Source organism: Parus major, unplaced genomic scaffold (assembly GCF_001522545.3).
Source record: "Parus major isolate Abel unplaced genomic scaffold, Parus_major1.1 Scaffold220, whole genome shotgun sequence".
Taxonomy (NCBI): Eukaryota; Metazoa; Chordata; class Aves; order Passeriformes; family Paridae; genus Parus; species Parus major.
This window is the reverse complement of record NW_015379263.1, coordinates 573,652-589,786: the sequence shown is the minus strand read 5'-3', so window position 1 is coordinate 589,786 and position 16,135 is coordinate 573,652. Positions and strand designations below refer to the sequence as shown.

At 50.5% G+C, this 16,135-nt stretch overlaps 1 protein-coding gene across 1 annotated transcript; it reads left to right on the top strand.

Moving 5' to 3' along the window:
• Positions 1-6,934: 6,934 nt before the first annotated feature.
• On the top strand, positions 6,935-15,864 carry ACVR1B (activin A receptor type 1B). Its single transcript, XM_015615690.2, has 8 exons — positions 6,935-8,957; positions 9,891-10,139; positions 11,213-11,443; positions 12,069-12,236; positions 12,751-12,907; positions 13,395-13,519; positions 14,139-14,269; positions 14,832-15,864. Exons 1-8 carry the CDS (start codon positions 8,783-8,785, stop codon positions 14,955-14,957), a joined length of 1,362 nt encoding a protein of 453 aa, XP_015471176.1. The 5' UTR covers positions 6,935-8,782; the 3' UTR covers positions 14,958-15,864.
• The last annotated feature ends 271 nt before the right edge of the window (positions 15,865-16,135 follow it).

Below are 16,135 nucleotides of genomic sequence, written 5' to 3'. Positions count from 1 at the left end.
TGAGGCCGAGGGGAGATTTTAGACGGGCTTGGGGAGGGAAAGGAGGTGAGAGGGGGCTGGGGCAGCTGGGGGTGTGAGGAGGCCCTGAGGAGTTTGGGGGCGGGGAGACACACGGGTGGGTGTTTCAGGGTTGCGAGAAGGACTGGGGGGGGTGGGGGAAGCGAGAGGGTTGGAGGGGCCTGGGGGTGCCCCCAGGGCTGTGAGGAGGCCCCTGAGGGGTTTGGGGCGTGGACATAGGGGTGGATGTTTCAGGGTGAAGAGAAGGATTTGGGGGTGGGATCCATGGGGTTCGGGCTCCTGGAAGCAGGGAGGGCTCTGGAGACATCAGGGATGTGTGTTGGAGGTTTGGGGGGTTCAGGCTTGACCGGGGGCTCCAGGGGTGGGTGGTTTGTGTGAACTGGAGCTGATTTGTGGCAGTCGCTCTCCCCAAGTGAGGGGATGGGCATGTGTCAGGGAGAGGCAGCAGCAACTGGGGCTGGGGCTTGGCTTCAAGTGCCAGGGGATGCTCTGAAGAAGCCTGTGCTCACCTGGGGAGATCTGGGAGCCTTCAGCCTGGGTTCAGGGGATAATGATGGAAATTGGAATTTATGGGCTTTTCACAGAGGATGAACTTGGGGCTCTCAGAGGTGGCTTCTGGGCTTGTCACAGAGGTGTGGATCAGCCCAAGGTGTGTTGTGTTGGGTTATCATGGAACTTCTGGAGTTTGTGGCCTCTTCCCATTGTCCTGTGGCCCATCCTGGGGTGAACGTGGCAGCCCCCCGTGCCCCAGAGATGTCAGTGTGTCTGTAACATCCAGCCCTCTGCAATCTGCGCTTTGGGCTTTTAAGGAAACCTTTCCATACCCTGAGCTTCTGGACTGGAACAACTGTAAATATTTGTTTGGAGGGAGGTGAGGGAGGAAAAACTCTTTGTGTTGGTTGTTTGTTCCGTGTTAATCCGTTTCCTTTACCTGGCCTGGTTCAGCTGCTCATGGGGGAGGAGTGAGGGGTCTCAGCTCTGGGGTTGGGAGGAGCAGGAGGCCTCTGCTCCAGGCTTGGGGCAAGCAGCAGATCTCAGCTCCAATTTTAAGAAGGAAATTGGTTTGGGATGAACTCGTTTTCCCCAGAGGAAAGGCCTGACCGAGCATCTCTCAGGGGGGAACAGGACAGAGGATGGGCTGGTGGCTGCTGCCTCTGGTGTCCGAGGCTTCCCGGTGCAGTCCAGCTCTGTGGCTATCGGGGTGATCACTGTTGTGTAACTCAGGTACCTGTTCCAACAGGTTCCACTGTGGAATATTTTTCTCTTCCCCAACCTCTCACCGTTTGTGTTCTGCATTCCCATCTGACTGTCAGAGGGTAATAACTGTGTGTGTGCGGATCTGGGCTTGTTAAAGCATAGAAAATGGCTTCAAACCTCACCTGGGCAGCAGGTGAGGGTTTACCTGTGACTTCTGGGAATTTGGGAATAGGAATGTGCTTTTGGGAGAGAGTAGCTGTGTTTTGGTGTAACCTCAGGTAAAACCCAGCTTTACAAGGGTGTTTCAGCTCCTCTCTGATAACTGGCAGAGCAGGATCAGATGAGACTCGTGGCACGGCTGTTCTCAGGCTTTCACGTAGGTAGAAGTCGGTGTTTATTAAAAAAAACCATAATTAATAAACAGGAAAAGACCAATTGACTGTACAAATCCCCTGGAAACTTGGCGACTCCCAGTGCCTTTGATTTTGGGCTCTATGAGTGACTATTGTTTCCGCTCAGTGTGTGCTGAACGGTTTTATTCAGTACAAGGTGTGAGCTCAGGCTGGGTTTGAGGGAGTTGCACTCATGGAATGAGGTGCAGGGAGCAGGGAATCACCCTGGGAATTGTTCTCTGCTCCAGCAGCCATGATGCACGTTTGGTATGCTGGGGCTGCCCTCACTATTGTGCTTCATACTGGAGATTTAACAGCTGCTTATTTCGGGAAAGGCTGGAAAAACGTCTGAATTTCTGCAGTGCTGGGGAGCTGGGAACCTCTGCGTGTCAGTAAACAGTGCAGACAACACTCCTCCAGCCCCTTCCTTTATAAAAAAAGGAAAATAATCAAGGCTCCTTTGCAAATGGGTGTTGCATGTCGGCTTTGCTTGAAATAAATCAAAAACCTACCCTAGGGAATAATTTTGGGGCAGCAGATTTTATTATTAACACCTGCTTCAAATATTTACCCAGTTAAATCAGGCAAACTCTGCATGGTCCATAAGCTATATTCTACAACTTTCCAAGAAAGCCTTTCTCTAACTGGAAATTAAAAACAGTGTCCAACAAGCATTCTTGAACTCGTCCAGCTCCTTGGCCAGACAGCTTGGGTTGTTTTTTTCTTTCCCCTGGATCCGCTGCCAGGAGTGGATGCTCCGGAAATGGCTGTTGCGAAAGGAGTGGAGTCAAACGTCAGTTCTCTTAGCAGCAAGCAAAGTTCACTGGGTGGTGACCAGGGGGAAGGTGTCCTGCCCTGAGCAGACCAGGCAGGAATTGCTTCTCTGTGAGGGTTTTACAGGGATGAAATGCTGGGTGGGAGCTCCTTTGTCCTTCTTATTTAAGCTTCTGGCTCTGAGCTGCCCTGTGCTTCTCCTGTGCACCCCTATTTATTTATTTCTTTTCAGCAGAAAAAAAGCCTTCCATGAACTTTAAATCCCCTTGATAAAGTCTTTCTGCCTTTTGTGGCCTTCTTTGGAAATACCTTGGATTGCTGGATGTGGGAATGTAGACCACATGTTAAACAATGTATATTGGAAAAGCCAATTGTCTGAGAGAAGCCAGGATGGGTCTGAAGTCTTGGAACCTTGATAAACCTGGGCATCAAGTGTGCAGAATGTTCTTCCACAGTACTGGTGTGTGTGGTCTGTTGGCTCCTAAACTGGTTTCCTGACATGTTAAAACACAAAATAGGTGTGAGACCAGAGCCCAGAGAAGGAACAGGGAGCCGTGTGCTCGTGTTCTCAGTGGAAGAACAACAGCAGAAACATCAAGGCTTCTTCTAATTAACCTCTTAATGATGAGACTCCTGTCAATTCCTTATTTACAATTCATTTAGAAGCTCTTTCGTGTTCCTTGAGTAGATGCAGGGAAAGTTCTGCACTTTAAAGGCACATTCTTCCTGCCTCTTTTCTTTTTTTTTTTTTTCCATTTCGTGTGTTTTCTAGTCAGCCGTGCTGCCTTCACGTCAGGTCCAGCCTGTGCCAGGGGACTGCAGCCAGCTCAAAGAAGTTGAGACTCTTACTTCCAACTTGAAATATCCCAGGATAATGTTTAGTTTCTGGATGACTTGTTTTAAAGTGCTTTGTTTTTCATAGTGCTTTGCAGCTAATTTTAACTCCGTTTCATTTAGCAGCAGTGGGTCAGTAGACATCATAAGCACCAGCAAGAAGCAAAAGAGAGATGTTTGGATCCAAAATAGGAGGAGAAATTGAAGGGGAAATGAGATGTAGTGAAGGTGGTGGTGCTGTATCTATGGGAGGGACAGATCTGTGCTCGTTTCTCCAGCTCCTTACTAAGGAAATGGGCAGTGACAGTGTCCAGAACTGGCCTGACATTTGATTTTGAAGGCAGTGGGTACAGGTGAGCTGGCTCTGGGGACTTGGAGGGGTCACTTTGGACTCAAATGTATCCCAGCAAGGGATGGAGGGATCCCACCTGCAGACACCAAACAGCACAACAGTCGAGGTGAATATGAGTATGAAGGGCTGTCAGGATGATCAGAGGGATGGAGCACCTCTCCTAGAATGAAAGGATGGGAGAATTGGGATTGTCCAGCCTGGAGAGCAGAAGCTTTGGGGTGACCTAATTGTGACTTTCCAGTCACAATTCACTTGAAGGGAGTCTGCAAGAAAGATGGAGAGAAACTCTTTACAAGGGCCTGGAGTGCCAGGACAAGAGGGAATGGCTTCCCACTGCCAGAGGGCAAGGTGAGGTGGGATATTGGGAAGGAATTTCTCTCTGTGAGGGTGGGCAGGCCCTGGCACAGGGTGCCCAGAGAAGCTGTGGCTGCTCCATCCCTGGAAATGCCCAAGGCCAGGTTGGAGGGGGCTTGGAGCAGCCTGGGATAGTGGAAGGTGTCCCTGCCCATGGCAGTGGGGTGGAAATGGATGAGCTTTAAGGTCCCTTCCAACCCAAAACATTCCAGGATTCCATGATAATATAATGGAAAGTAAATCTTGTTTGTTTAATGCCTTCATCAGGTGGCTCAGTGTCCCCTCATCACTGCCTTTGGGAAAGGGAGCTGGTTGTTTCCTTGGAGCTCTGTTCCTTTATCCAGCTGAACAAGGAGCTCACGGGGGCTCCAGGACACACCTCTGCTCCCTCACCACGAGGGAATGGATATTATTCCTAACCCTGTGCGATACAGGTTGCTCTTTATTTTGGCACAGCACAGAGCCAGACACTGACAGGTATTTCTTTCTTCCAAGCATGTTTACACATGTCCCTCTTCATTAAAACATCCGAAGAAGCAGCAGAGCTACAAAGCCAATTGTTCCCCATTTCTGTTGCTACCATTATGCTGCTGCAGCATGAAACTGGTGCTCCCAGAGTGGGGCTCATTAAGTTTGGTGCTGCACAAAGATACAATCAATTGCAGCTCCTGTTCCAGAGCCTTGGAAAGGCTCAAAGTCAGGGGAATCATTCTTCCAGCCTCGATTCAAACTGTTGAAAAAGAACAGCAGCTACAATCCCTGCAAAAATCTGTTTATCTGGTAAATACGTGGGTGGTTATTGGCAATTTTACCAATGATCATCTTCAGGTTAATTATCCTCATACATATTGATCAGGTAGAGTTCAACCCTGAGAAAATGGCATCTTTCTTAGGCACAGCTTCGGGAGATGCTGGAAAATGTATTCTGAAAGGTGGTTAACACCATTGCTAGAGATTCTGCTGTGAAACTTTCCCCTGTCTAGCTGCAGAGACATCTTGACACATGCAACTCCGTGTGAGAATAAATACGTGCAAAATGAGCTCGGAGAGTTGCTGGGAAAGGAGGAGAAATGTTCTTTGCCTGTCAGAGCTCAGTGTTTGAATCTCCCTGGAGCACAGAGCTCGAATCTACAGCCCCCCACCTGTTTGTTTGGATCCATTTTGGGAATACAGGTTGCTTTTAATGGTGGGATTTGGAGGGAGAGAGCCAGCCCTTGTTTTCCTCTTGTTGATGCAGGGGTATATGGATACCTCTGTGCCCCGAGATCCTTTTGGAGCTGGGGCTGTAACCCAGGAACCTCGTGGGGAGCAGAAGCAGCTCTTGGGCTTGAAGAAGTCTGGGCTGGGATGGTCAAGGATGGAGGAGAGTTTGTTTATTGGCCGTGCTGGGTGACCTCTGAGGTTTTGGGGAAGAGCAGTGAGGCCCAGCCTCAGATCAAATCACGGCAAGGTTTGCTCCAACCTGCTCCATCTCTCCAGTGAGAACAAAGCTCCATGCACAGGATCTGCAGCTGAACCTTGGGCTTGTTGAGGCAGTGTCTAGAAGGGCTGGGCTCGGTGTTGGTGTGGGGAGCAGATCGAGCGGGCTCTGCTCCAGCTCTGCTCGCACCTTCCACGCAGACGCATCCCCGGGCGCTCTGCGAGGGGGGAACGCGCCGCCCCAGCTCTGGGAACTGCTCTTTGTTTCCCTTCACCCCATCTATTTCCTTCAGCCCAGGCGGTTTCTTTTATTAAGTAGATTATATGTTTGGCTCAATAGGAGCTTTTCTTCCCGAAGAAAAAAGAATGCTGTTGGCATGAAAAATCCTTTTATCCACTCCTGTCTCCTGCTTTGCCCCGGCTGCTCTTGAGAGCACCCAAGAGATACCAGCGGGGGGCTCTGCTTCCCTGGCCACCTTCTGTCCCCCACCCAAGGGCAAACAACAGATGCTTTTTCCTGGCTTCTCCTGAGTTTCTGATAGAAGAATTTGCCTTTCTGGTTAACCAGACTGGAGTTACTGGACCCACATGAGTTGCTCTGTAATTCTCTTCTTTGCCAGGAGCTTCCCAGTGAGCCCTGGTGCAGACAAGCCTTTTCTCCCTGGCACACACAGAAAATTGAAGAGTTCCTCCCTGCAGCTTAGAGGTTCTGGCCAGGAATACCTGGAAAGCCCCTCAAGGGTCTCTGATGAGAGGTGGAGAGAAGGACACTCATGTGCTGAAGGCTCCATTCTCTTTGTTCCCACTGCTCTCCAACTGTGGGGATTTTTGAGGTGCAAACATAACAAAATAAAGTTTAAAAAGAGCAGCTGTCTCAGAGGGGGAATGGGGTGAGGTGAAGCCGTGGGGCATCCCCCTCCTTAGCAGGAAATTTTGGCTTTCTGCACAGAGCAGATAAGGATCTTTCTCTGTCTCCAAGCTGGGGCTCTGGTATCATACCTTGCAGGTAAACTGATTTTTTTTGTTGTTTTTTAATCCTACAAATGAGACTGAGCAGACACAAACCTGCTTCTCTGCTTTCCCTCTCAAAGGCATGCTCAATTTCAGGCCAGATCTTCACTCAGAAGTTTACAAAACCAGTTTTATTAGTGCATTGAAGTGTTTTGTTTGCTTTGGAGCTTCTGGAAGCAAAACTGCCACAGCCAAAATCTTGGGATTGAGACCTCAAAAATGAGTCTAAGAGGAACAAAGTTCAGTTTTGTTGTATCTAAATCAAACCGAAAAGAACCTACACAGTGAAATATGTGTGGGTTAAATGTTTTTAATTTGTACCTCGAGCTTTTGATAAGTAATAAAGGAGATGCTTTAAAAGACCATTTCCTTTTAAGTAGACATGAAGGCAGGAATGTGCCCTGGGTGCTCTTTGCCATCTCAGATTTTCATAAAATCTCCTTTATCACCAACCTTTGTTCCCCCAAGTGTATGTATTTTTCAGAATTGTCTTTTCTGCACTCTGCTGACCATGGGAAGACACTGATCTTGGAGCGGTTTGAAGTGAATGTTAGTGGAGTGCTTTTTCTCCTTTTAGAAGACACTGATCTTGGAGCGGTTTGAAGTGAATGTTAGTGGAGTGCTTTTTCTCCTTTTATTATAACATTTCCTCTCAAAATCTTCAGAATCTATGGACATTCTCCACTCTTCTCAACACAGATCAGTCTGAGAGTGTTCCTTGTCTGTTTTCTGTCCTCTGTTCCCTTTCAGTGGCCTGTGCTGAGCACCTGAAGCTCCATTTGCTCATTTGATGCTTTTTAAAGGTGTTTCGTTCAATCGCTCTTCAGAGTTACAGAATCACGAAATAACCTGAGTTGGAAAGGGCCCATCAGGATCATCCAGTCCAGCTCCTGGTCCTGTGCAGACACCCCAAAATCCCACCCTGTGCTTCTCTGTGATGCCCAAAGGCTTCTGGAGCTCTGGCAGCCTCAGGGCCATGACCATTCCCTGGAGATCCTGGGCAGTGCCCAGCACCTCTGGGGGAAGAACTTCTCCCTGATACCCATCCTAAACCTCTCCTGACACAGCTCCATATATTCCCTTGGGTCTTGTCACTGGCTTTTCACTGGAGTTTTGAATCTGTTGATTCCAAACTAACCAACAACCACATTCAGCTCACAACAACAGCTGGAAAAGGAGGAGCAGCGACCAGAGAGAATTAAGTGAATAGTAATGCAATTACCCTGATTGATTTACCCAGGTCTCTGGGATAAGAGCTAATGGGTGTCTTCCTCCTAAACCAACCCTGAGTAAATCAGGACCAGCTTGTTTTTCATTGAGCTTAGGGTAACATGGCCCCACACACAAGTGTTGAGGGTGACTTTGTGTGTGACTTTACACTGAGAGGATTTAGATCAGCCTGGGCAGAGTCAACTGTGGCGTTTGTATCTTTTAAAACCTTTCTTCACACCCTCCCTACCTGAAAGCCCATTTCTGCAGCAGGTAAGGACATGTTTTGGATTCCCTCTGGGAAGGCTGGGAGAGTTGATGAAAGCTGGTGAAAACCCAGCGTGCTGCTAAACAAGCCCCACCCTTCTTCTTGACATTGTTGGATTCCTCTTTGTTCCCAAGGATGGAAAGGCCTGGGGATTTGCTTACAGTTTTTCAGGCAGTTTGAGAAAAGTACAGTGACAGCTGGGAGGTGAAAAAATGTGGGAATCTGCCTCAGAGCTTCTCCTTCTCTTTATCCAAATAATCTTCGTGGAGAGCAGGCAAAAAGCCAGGAATGTATTTGACCCAAGGTAGTGTCTCGGATCAGGAAGGCAGTTATTAAATAAGTGGCTGATCTGGCTGGGTGTAGGACGCTTGGCTCGTGCAGTCGGTTGGGATTGGCTTTGGTTTGGCATCTGCCAGCTGCTCCTTGTCTCTGTGAGCCAGGGTGCTCATCCCTGCCCCAGCCCAGGTTAGGCAGCTGCAGGGAGCCTGGACAGCCAGCCCAGGTGGAATCAGGTCAGTCAGTTTGAGTAATGGTTGGTTTTGGGTTGAGTCTGACCCGAGCTTGGGCTGGGAGTGGATCTCGCTCGGATCTCGCCCGGTTTGCAGGGATGACTTGGGTCGTGGCTGGTGGTGATTGCAACAGGGGCAGGCAAAGGGCTGCCTGGACAGGCACCTCCTGGAGAGGCTCCTCTGCCTCCACGGCCTGTTTCATGCCGAAATTGGATTCTTGCAGGTCTGGAATACTGAGTATGACTTGTGCTATTTGCAGAGCCGGTTCTTCCAGAGCCTGAGAATGGCCCTTCTGAAATGGAGAATTTAAAGAAGGTTTCCTCTCGTTTGAGCTTTTGCTCTCTGTGGGTTTTAAAGAGTTGATCTTGTTTTGATTTCAGCTTTGACATGTCTGTGCTCTGACTGCAAACAAGCCAACTCCACGTGTGAGACGGACGGTGCCTGCATGGTCTCAGTCTTCAACCTGGATGGTGTCAAACACCACGTTCGGACCTGCATTCCTGAGGCAAAATTAATTCCTGCTGGGAAACCCTTCTATTGTCTGAGTTCAGAGGATCTGCGTAATACTCACTGCTGCTACTCCGATTTTTGCAACAAAATTGATTTAATGGTTCCCAGCGGTAAGTAGAGATAAATCATGTGTTTGAAGTGGGAGGAGAGGAGCTGTCTGTTTGGGATTGGGAATTTGGAGTTCTCGGCCCTGTTTTCACTTCTTTTCTTCAGTTGCTGCGTGAACTTGAGCACTGGGTTTATTTCCTTCATTTGTGAAGTGGAAGTAACAAACTACTTCAAATTCAAATGGGAACTTGTGTGTTCCCTTTGTCACTGAGCTGGCCCTGCCTTTATCAGCTGCTGTTGCTTCCATTCCAAAACTCCAAATCTTTTTGGTGTTGAGCACAAATAGAGGAACATTGCAGCGGCTTCAGAGCAAAGTGTGTGGGGAGGGAGGTGCCTGGGTTCACAATACATACAGGGGAAGCAGCCCTGCCTCTGAGTGAGGGTGTGGGAAACTTCTGCTTCTCATCCCTGGGATGGAGAGGGCATGTGGTGCTTCCTCACACCTCCTACTTTCTGTTTTGGGCTGGTTTTTAGTGGGTGCTGGGAGGACTGCAGAGTCATTTTCCTTGGGAGCAGTGGGGAGGTCTCATGTGTGCTCAAAACAGCAAATAATTGTCTTCAGGTGCAAGTTCACTGCTTGGTGTAGGGTAAAAGGGAAAGAGGGAGCAGGGAGCCCTGGCTGACTGGTTGAGCTCAAATGGAAGGTGAACTGCAGGCTGTTCTGGAAAATCAGCCTAGAACACACTCAAAGAGTGTGTCAAAGAGTGAATGAACAAGCCATAATCCCTGATCCCACAGTTGCAGTTCCATCTTCATTTTGGGGTTTCGGTTGCATTTTGCCTGCCTCATGATCAGACCCACCTTAACACTGTTGTTTGATGTGTCCCCAGGCTAAAATTCTCCAGGCTCTGAGAGAACAGTAAAACACAAGAAAGTCTTCAAAGGAATGATAATTTTCTCAAAATGTGTGTTTTTCTCCTCCCTTTCCTCCCAAGGACACCTGAAAGACAATGAGCCCCCATCAAGCTGGGGTCCCGTGGAGCTGGTGGCGGTGATTGCCGGGCCCGTCTTCCTTGTGTTTGTTGTCATGATCATTGTAGTGTTTGTGTTCCATCACCACCAACGAGTCTATCACAACCGCCAGCGGCTGGACATGGAAGACCCTTCCTGTGAAATGTGCCTTTCCAAGGACAAGACCTTGCAAGATCTGGTCTATGATCTGTCCACCTCCGGCTCTGGCTCAGGTATTGCGAGATGATGGGACGTGAGCAGCGAGACCTGCAGTTGTCTCTTGGGGTTGGTGGTTGCCACAGCTTTGTCATGGCAGTGAGGCTGCTGCCTCAGCCTGTTCAGGGAGTTCATGAGTAACTTAAAGGGATGTTTAAATTCAGTTGTGCAGTGGTCTCTTGGCTGTTCAGGCAAGAGCAATAAACTCCTCCTTAACTGCAAGAGGATACCTCAAACAGCTGCATCTCTTCCCACATTGGCCTTGGAACGGGATTTAGGGTGGAAACAGCCATCAGCTGTGAACCTGTGTGTTGTTGGCTTTCAGAGGAGGAGGCAGGATGCCACCTGCATCAAAGCTGCAGGAAAATAGGGAAGATCCCAGTAGATCACCATTTTATGGTGCAAATAGCCCATTTCATCCCAAAGAACCCTTTTGGTCTTCCCAGGTGGGTGATGTGCAGTGTTTGCTTCTGCAGCATTTAAAAGGAAGCCCCAGAATAGGTGGAAAGTCACCATTTAGTGGTGGCTTTGAACTAGGAAGGTAGTTGGATGAAAGAATATAAGGAATTTTGCAGCAGATGGGAACTGTAGGAGAGTCCACAGAGGCAGAGAATGTCACAGCCTGATATTTGACCAGGGAATCAACCTTCAGCAGCACATCTGCTGCTATATATAAAATATTTGGGATCTCTTCTATGCATGCTGTGTGCAGGTGAGCTCCTTGATTTCTGTAAGCAATGGCAGCGATGTTGAGACTCCTTTCTTAAGAGAAATTTGGGGGGGTTCTGCATTTTGAGCAGAAACTAATTCATCGAGTTCCATTCTTTGCATATTGAGGCTGCAGTTCCTTTGATCTCTCACGGAGCAGAAGTTCCCCAACTGCTCTGTGCCGGATCTCTGCTTCAAAGCAGAATGCAGATGCTGCCCAAGCAGTGGCACATCCCACGCAGGAGCTGCCACCATTCCCTGCTTTGGGTCTTGCTCAGGCTCCCAGTTGTTACCAAATGTAGAGCCTGCTGGGTTTGAGGCCATGGTTGGGCTTTCAGGAGGTTTTCTGCAGGGATTCATTCCTTTGATTCCTCGTCCCCAGGCTTGCCTCTGTTTGTCCAGCGGACCGTGGCTCGGACAATTGTCCTTCAGGAGATCATCGGCAAAGGCCGCTTTGGGGAGGTGTGGCGGGGCAGGTGGCGTGGAGGTGACGTGGCTGTGAAGATCTTCTCTTCACGTGAGGAACGTTCCTGGTTCAGGGAAGCAGAGATCTATCAAACAGTGATGCTGCGGCACGAGAACATCCTGGGATTTATTGCTGCGGATAACAAAGGTAAGAAGTGCCTCGGGCCCGAGTTCAGCACTGTGCAGCCAGTTCTGGTGTCTGACCATCCTTTCCCAGAAGTTCTCTCTAATCCAAACCTTCTAACCTAAATCTAACCCAATCTAAACCTTCCCTGGTGTGACTTTAGGCCATTCCCTGTGGTCCTGTTGCTTGTTACCCCACCTGGCTCCATCCTCCTGTCAAGAGGTTGAACAGAGTGAGAAGGTCCCCCCTGAGCCTCCTTTTCTTCAGGTTGAGCCCTCCAGCTCCCTCAGCTGCTCTTCAGAAGTTCTCCAGACCCTTCCCCTGCTCCATTGCCCATCTCTGATCACACTCCAGCACCTCTACAACTTTCTTGTCATGGGGGACTAAAGCTGGCTAAAGTCAGCTTCTCTGGGCCTCTGCAGTGCCCAAGACTGACTCCAGGATTCGAGCTGTTGCCCCCCCAGTGCCTGGCATAGAGGGGAGGTCACTGCTCTGGTCCTGCTGGCCATGCTCTGCCTGATTTGGGCCATTTCTTACTTGCCTCACTTGAGCTGCAGCCTTACACAACAGCTCTGCTCTGTCCCAAAATTGTGTGGGGTGGCCATCCCTGCACTGGATCTGCCTGAGCTCCATCTCTTTCCTGTTGTAGATAACGGAACATGGACTCAGCTGTGGCTCGTCTCTGACTACCACGAGCACGGGTCTCTCTTTGACTACCTGAATCGCTACACGGTGACTATCGAGGGCATGATCAAGCTCGCCCTGTCTGCTGCCAGCGGGCTGGCCCACCTGCACATGGAGATCGTGGGCACTCAGGGTAAAAGCTAAGCTGGAAAAGGCATTGGGAATTCTCGAGGGGAGGATAAAGCAGGATTGCTGAAGGGAGCTGATGTGCTGTGCAGCAAACCCTGCCTGAGTCAGCCCGGCTTCATCTGGTGGTTATTGACCAGAAATAGAGCGATTGCTTTGGCTGGCTGCAAAGTGGGTTAACCTGGCGCTCGCTCCCAGGAGTTATATCACCATTTCACATCCCATCCTAAAATTGGCGCTGCCTGGGTGGGATGTGAGCACAGGCAGAAACAGAATCACAAACTCCTGACGTCGGTGCCTGTGCTGGGATGTGGAGTTTACATCCCTCTTGAGGCCTCTGGGTGCCACTGCATCAGTGGCGCCTCCAAAACACCATTGGAGCCTTTCCCTGCTCCGTTCCTCATGAATCTAAACAGGAAAAAGTGTTGCAACAGTGGGTTTAACGCCCTGAAATCCGGTGCCAGTTCAACAAATGGATTTCCCCAGCTTGACCCTTGCTGCTTTTTATTTTGCTCTGCTAGGAAAACCTGGGATTGCTCACAGAGACCTGAAATCCAAGAACATCCTGGTGAAGAAGAACGGCACGTGTGCCATTGCTGACCTCGGGCTGGCAGTGCGGCACGACTCCGTCACAGACACCATTGACATCGCACCAAACCAAAGGGTTGGAACCAAACGGTAGGAAAATGCATCTGGAGGTGTTTGGGTGACTGGAAATGCCTGAGCTGCGGGTTGAGCACTGGGGGAATTCTCTGAATCCAGCGTTCCCCAGTGCCTGGCAGGGTCAGTTTTGTGCCTGAGTTGGTGCTGAAGGGACATTCCAGGTGTCACCACGTTGGGAGGTGTGGGGCAGCCATGTAAACCTGGCACCAGGGGCTCATGTAATACATGACAACAAGCTTGGCCTCACTAAAGCCTTTGGGACCTTCTGCTGGGAGCCTGATGTAGTTTTGAGACATTTCTACCTCTTTTCCCAGCTTGCTCTTTTTCTTAAGTTATTTTTTTCACTCTCTTAGATCACAGGGCCCAGTTCTGTTCTGATGGTGGCTGTGCCAAGCAGAGATTTTTCTGCTGGGAAGGAAGTGCTGTGTGGGAAAACTGATCATTTACTGTCTTCCAGAAAATTCCCTTTCAGAATAAAACCACTTTCCCTTTCTCTGTGCAGATACATGGCCCCAGAAGTCTTGGATGAAACCATCAACATGAAGCATTTTGATTCATTTAAATGTGCCGATATCTACGCCTTGGGCTTGGTGTACTGGGAGATTGCCCGAAGGTGCAACGCAGGAGGTGATGTCCTTTGTGTGCCTGGGCCAGTGGCTGTGCTTGCTCCTGGCTCTCCCAGCCTTGGGGTTCCTACTGATGAGGTGTTTGGGAGGTTTGAGGGGAACAGGGCTGTGGGAGGACATGTCCCTGTGTGTTGTCACTGAGGGAGGTAACACAAGTGACCCATGACTGCTGCTAAGCCCAGCCAGAGCTGGGTCAAGGGTGTTGGTGCTCCCAGTGGTGGCTGATGTTCCTTTGGATGGGTTTTCAGGAAGTGGTGGTGCTGATTGCTGGGGGACTCCCCCAGATCAGTATAAATGTCTTGGCACGTGCAGCTGCAGCATCATCCCACGTGTGACAGTGCCACTGGTGTGGAGATTCAGTGACCCTGGCGCCTTGCTGGGAGGTGTTGATCCCAGCCTGCTGACTCCGTTCCAGTTTAGGCAGCTGCATTTTATTTCCCTGAATTTTTCTTGTTAACTCCAATTCCAGATTCTTCATTTCTGTTCTAAATAACTGCAAAGTGTTGACGCATCTCAGCAGTGAGTCATGGAGCCCAAACCTCTATCTGTCTGCCTTTAGCGAGCACAGTGGCCATGCTCCCTGTTCCCAGGAATTTCACTTTCCCTGCTCTGCCTTTCAGGTATCCATGAGGAGTATCAGCTTCCCTACTACGACCTTGTGCCCTCTGATCCTTCCATTGAGGAGATGAGGAAGGTCGTGTGTGACCAGAAACTACGGCCAAACATCCCAAACTGGTGGCAGAGCTATGAGGTAAGGTTTCATCTCCATGTCCCCTTCCTCTCCTGTGAGAAAAGGCTGAGAGAATTGAGATTGTCCAGCCTGCAGAACAGAAGCTTTGGGGTGACCTGACTGTGGCCTTCCAGTACTTGAAGGGAGTCTGCAAGAAAGAGGGAGGGAGATTATTTACAAGGAGTGCCAGGACAAGGAGGATTACGCTGCCAGAGGGCAGGGTTAGATACTGGGAAGAAATTCTTCCCTGTGAGGGTGGTGTGGCCCTGGCCCCAGAGAAGCTGGGGCTGCCTCTTCCCTGGAGGTGTCCAAGGCCAGGCTGAACGGGGCTTGGAGCAACCTGGGCTAGTGGAAGGTGTCCCTGCCCATGGCAGGGCATGGAATGATATAAACTTCAGTGTCTTTTCCAACTCCAACCATTCCATGATTCCCCCATGACGAGATAACAAGGACTGTAGGGTGCTCTCTGATTCTGGGGGATGCCCAGGCTGTGTCACTGGCCAGGCAGAGCAGCAGCCTGGCACAACAACTTGGGGTCAGGGGAAGAGCAGAGCACCGAGCTGTGCCATTGTTTCTTTCCCAGGCACTACGGGTGATGGGCAAGATGATGAGAGAGTGCTGGTACGCCAACGGAGCAGCTCGGCTCACTGCCCTCCGCATTAAGAAAACCCTCTCCCAGCTCAGTGTCCAGGAAGATGTGAAAATTTAGGCTCTGAGCCTCAGCAGGAGGAAACTGCACAGGAGCTGCTGTGCTAGAGTAGACGTGTGATGGAGGCCTACCTCGTGTTTCAGCCCAACCTACTGCTACAACCAGACAGCGGGACCTGCAGGCTGCTAGGCAGGGGGACGGAGCCTACAGAGCCGCTCTCTTCCCTGCTTGGGTATGAAACAATCCGAAACCTTTTGTGATCACCTCCTGAGAGCGTGGAGACTTGAGAGGGACTTCACCCGAGGGATCTCAGCCATGATCCTAACTCTTTGTTCCTTTAAAGGAAATCCCTGTAAAGTTCAGCGTGCGTTGAGCACCCGTTGGCGGGGTCGGAGCCAAGCCTGGGTGCTCGGTGCCGGGAGTGGGAAGGGAAAGGGAAGGTTTTCTTGCCGTACTCTCGAGGATTTTTCCAGGGACTGGCACGTTAATGCAGAAAAAGCAAAACAAATGGTGCTCTCTTCCAAGAGGCTGAGCCGGAACAGTTGATCAGCTTCACAAAACCGTTCTCCCTCCTTTTCTTAAGCTTGAAAAAGTCCAACTCGGCGCCCTGACGGCCGTCGGGGCGCAGCGGTGTCTGCATGCGCGAGGTGCGCGTGTCCCTGTGCCTGGTCATCTCCTCCATAGCCGTGCGGTGTCTGCCTGTGGGTGGCTCATCTCTGTCCGTGCTTCCTGTGCATGTGCAAATCTCGAGTGTCCCGTTGTGAGCTGTCGCGCTGGTGCTCTCCGTGCTGAGTCGTGAGCGTCGTGGAGCTTGGACAGGCTGCTGCAGAGCGGATCCCTGGCTCCCCGATGGGCGCCGCCGCCGCCGTGCCCGCTCCGCTGCCGGCTGCCAGAACGTCCCATCAGGTTGCCTCACTGCCACCCCTTTCCTGTTTTTAAGATGAAACAAATAAGGAACTGAGGATCACTCCTGGAATCCAGGGTTTTTTGTCCTGAGCCCCTGGGGTTTGTAATTCTTGGTAGCGGGGAGCTGAGATGTGGGAGATGGAGCAGGCACTGTGGCCGGCGCGTGGGGAAATGCAGGGTTCAGTTCTCCTGGGAACTCAATTCCCAGCTCCACCACCCAGGCAGATCTCTGGGGGCTGATGATGCAGCGCTGGGGGAAGAGTGGCTGGACAGTGGCTAGGCAGAAAGGGACCTAGGGGTGCTGGTGACAGCCGGCTGAACATGAGCCAGCA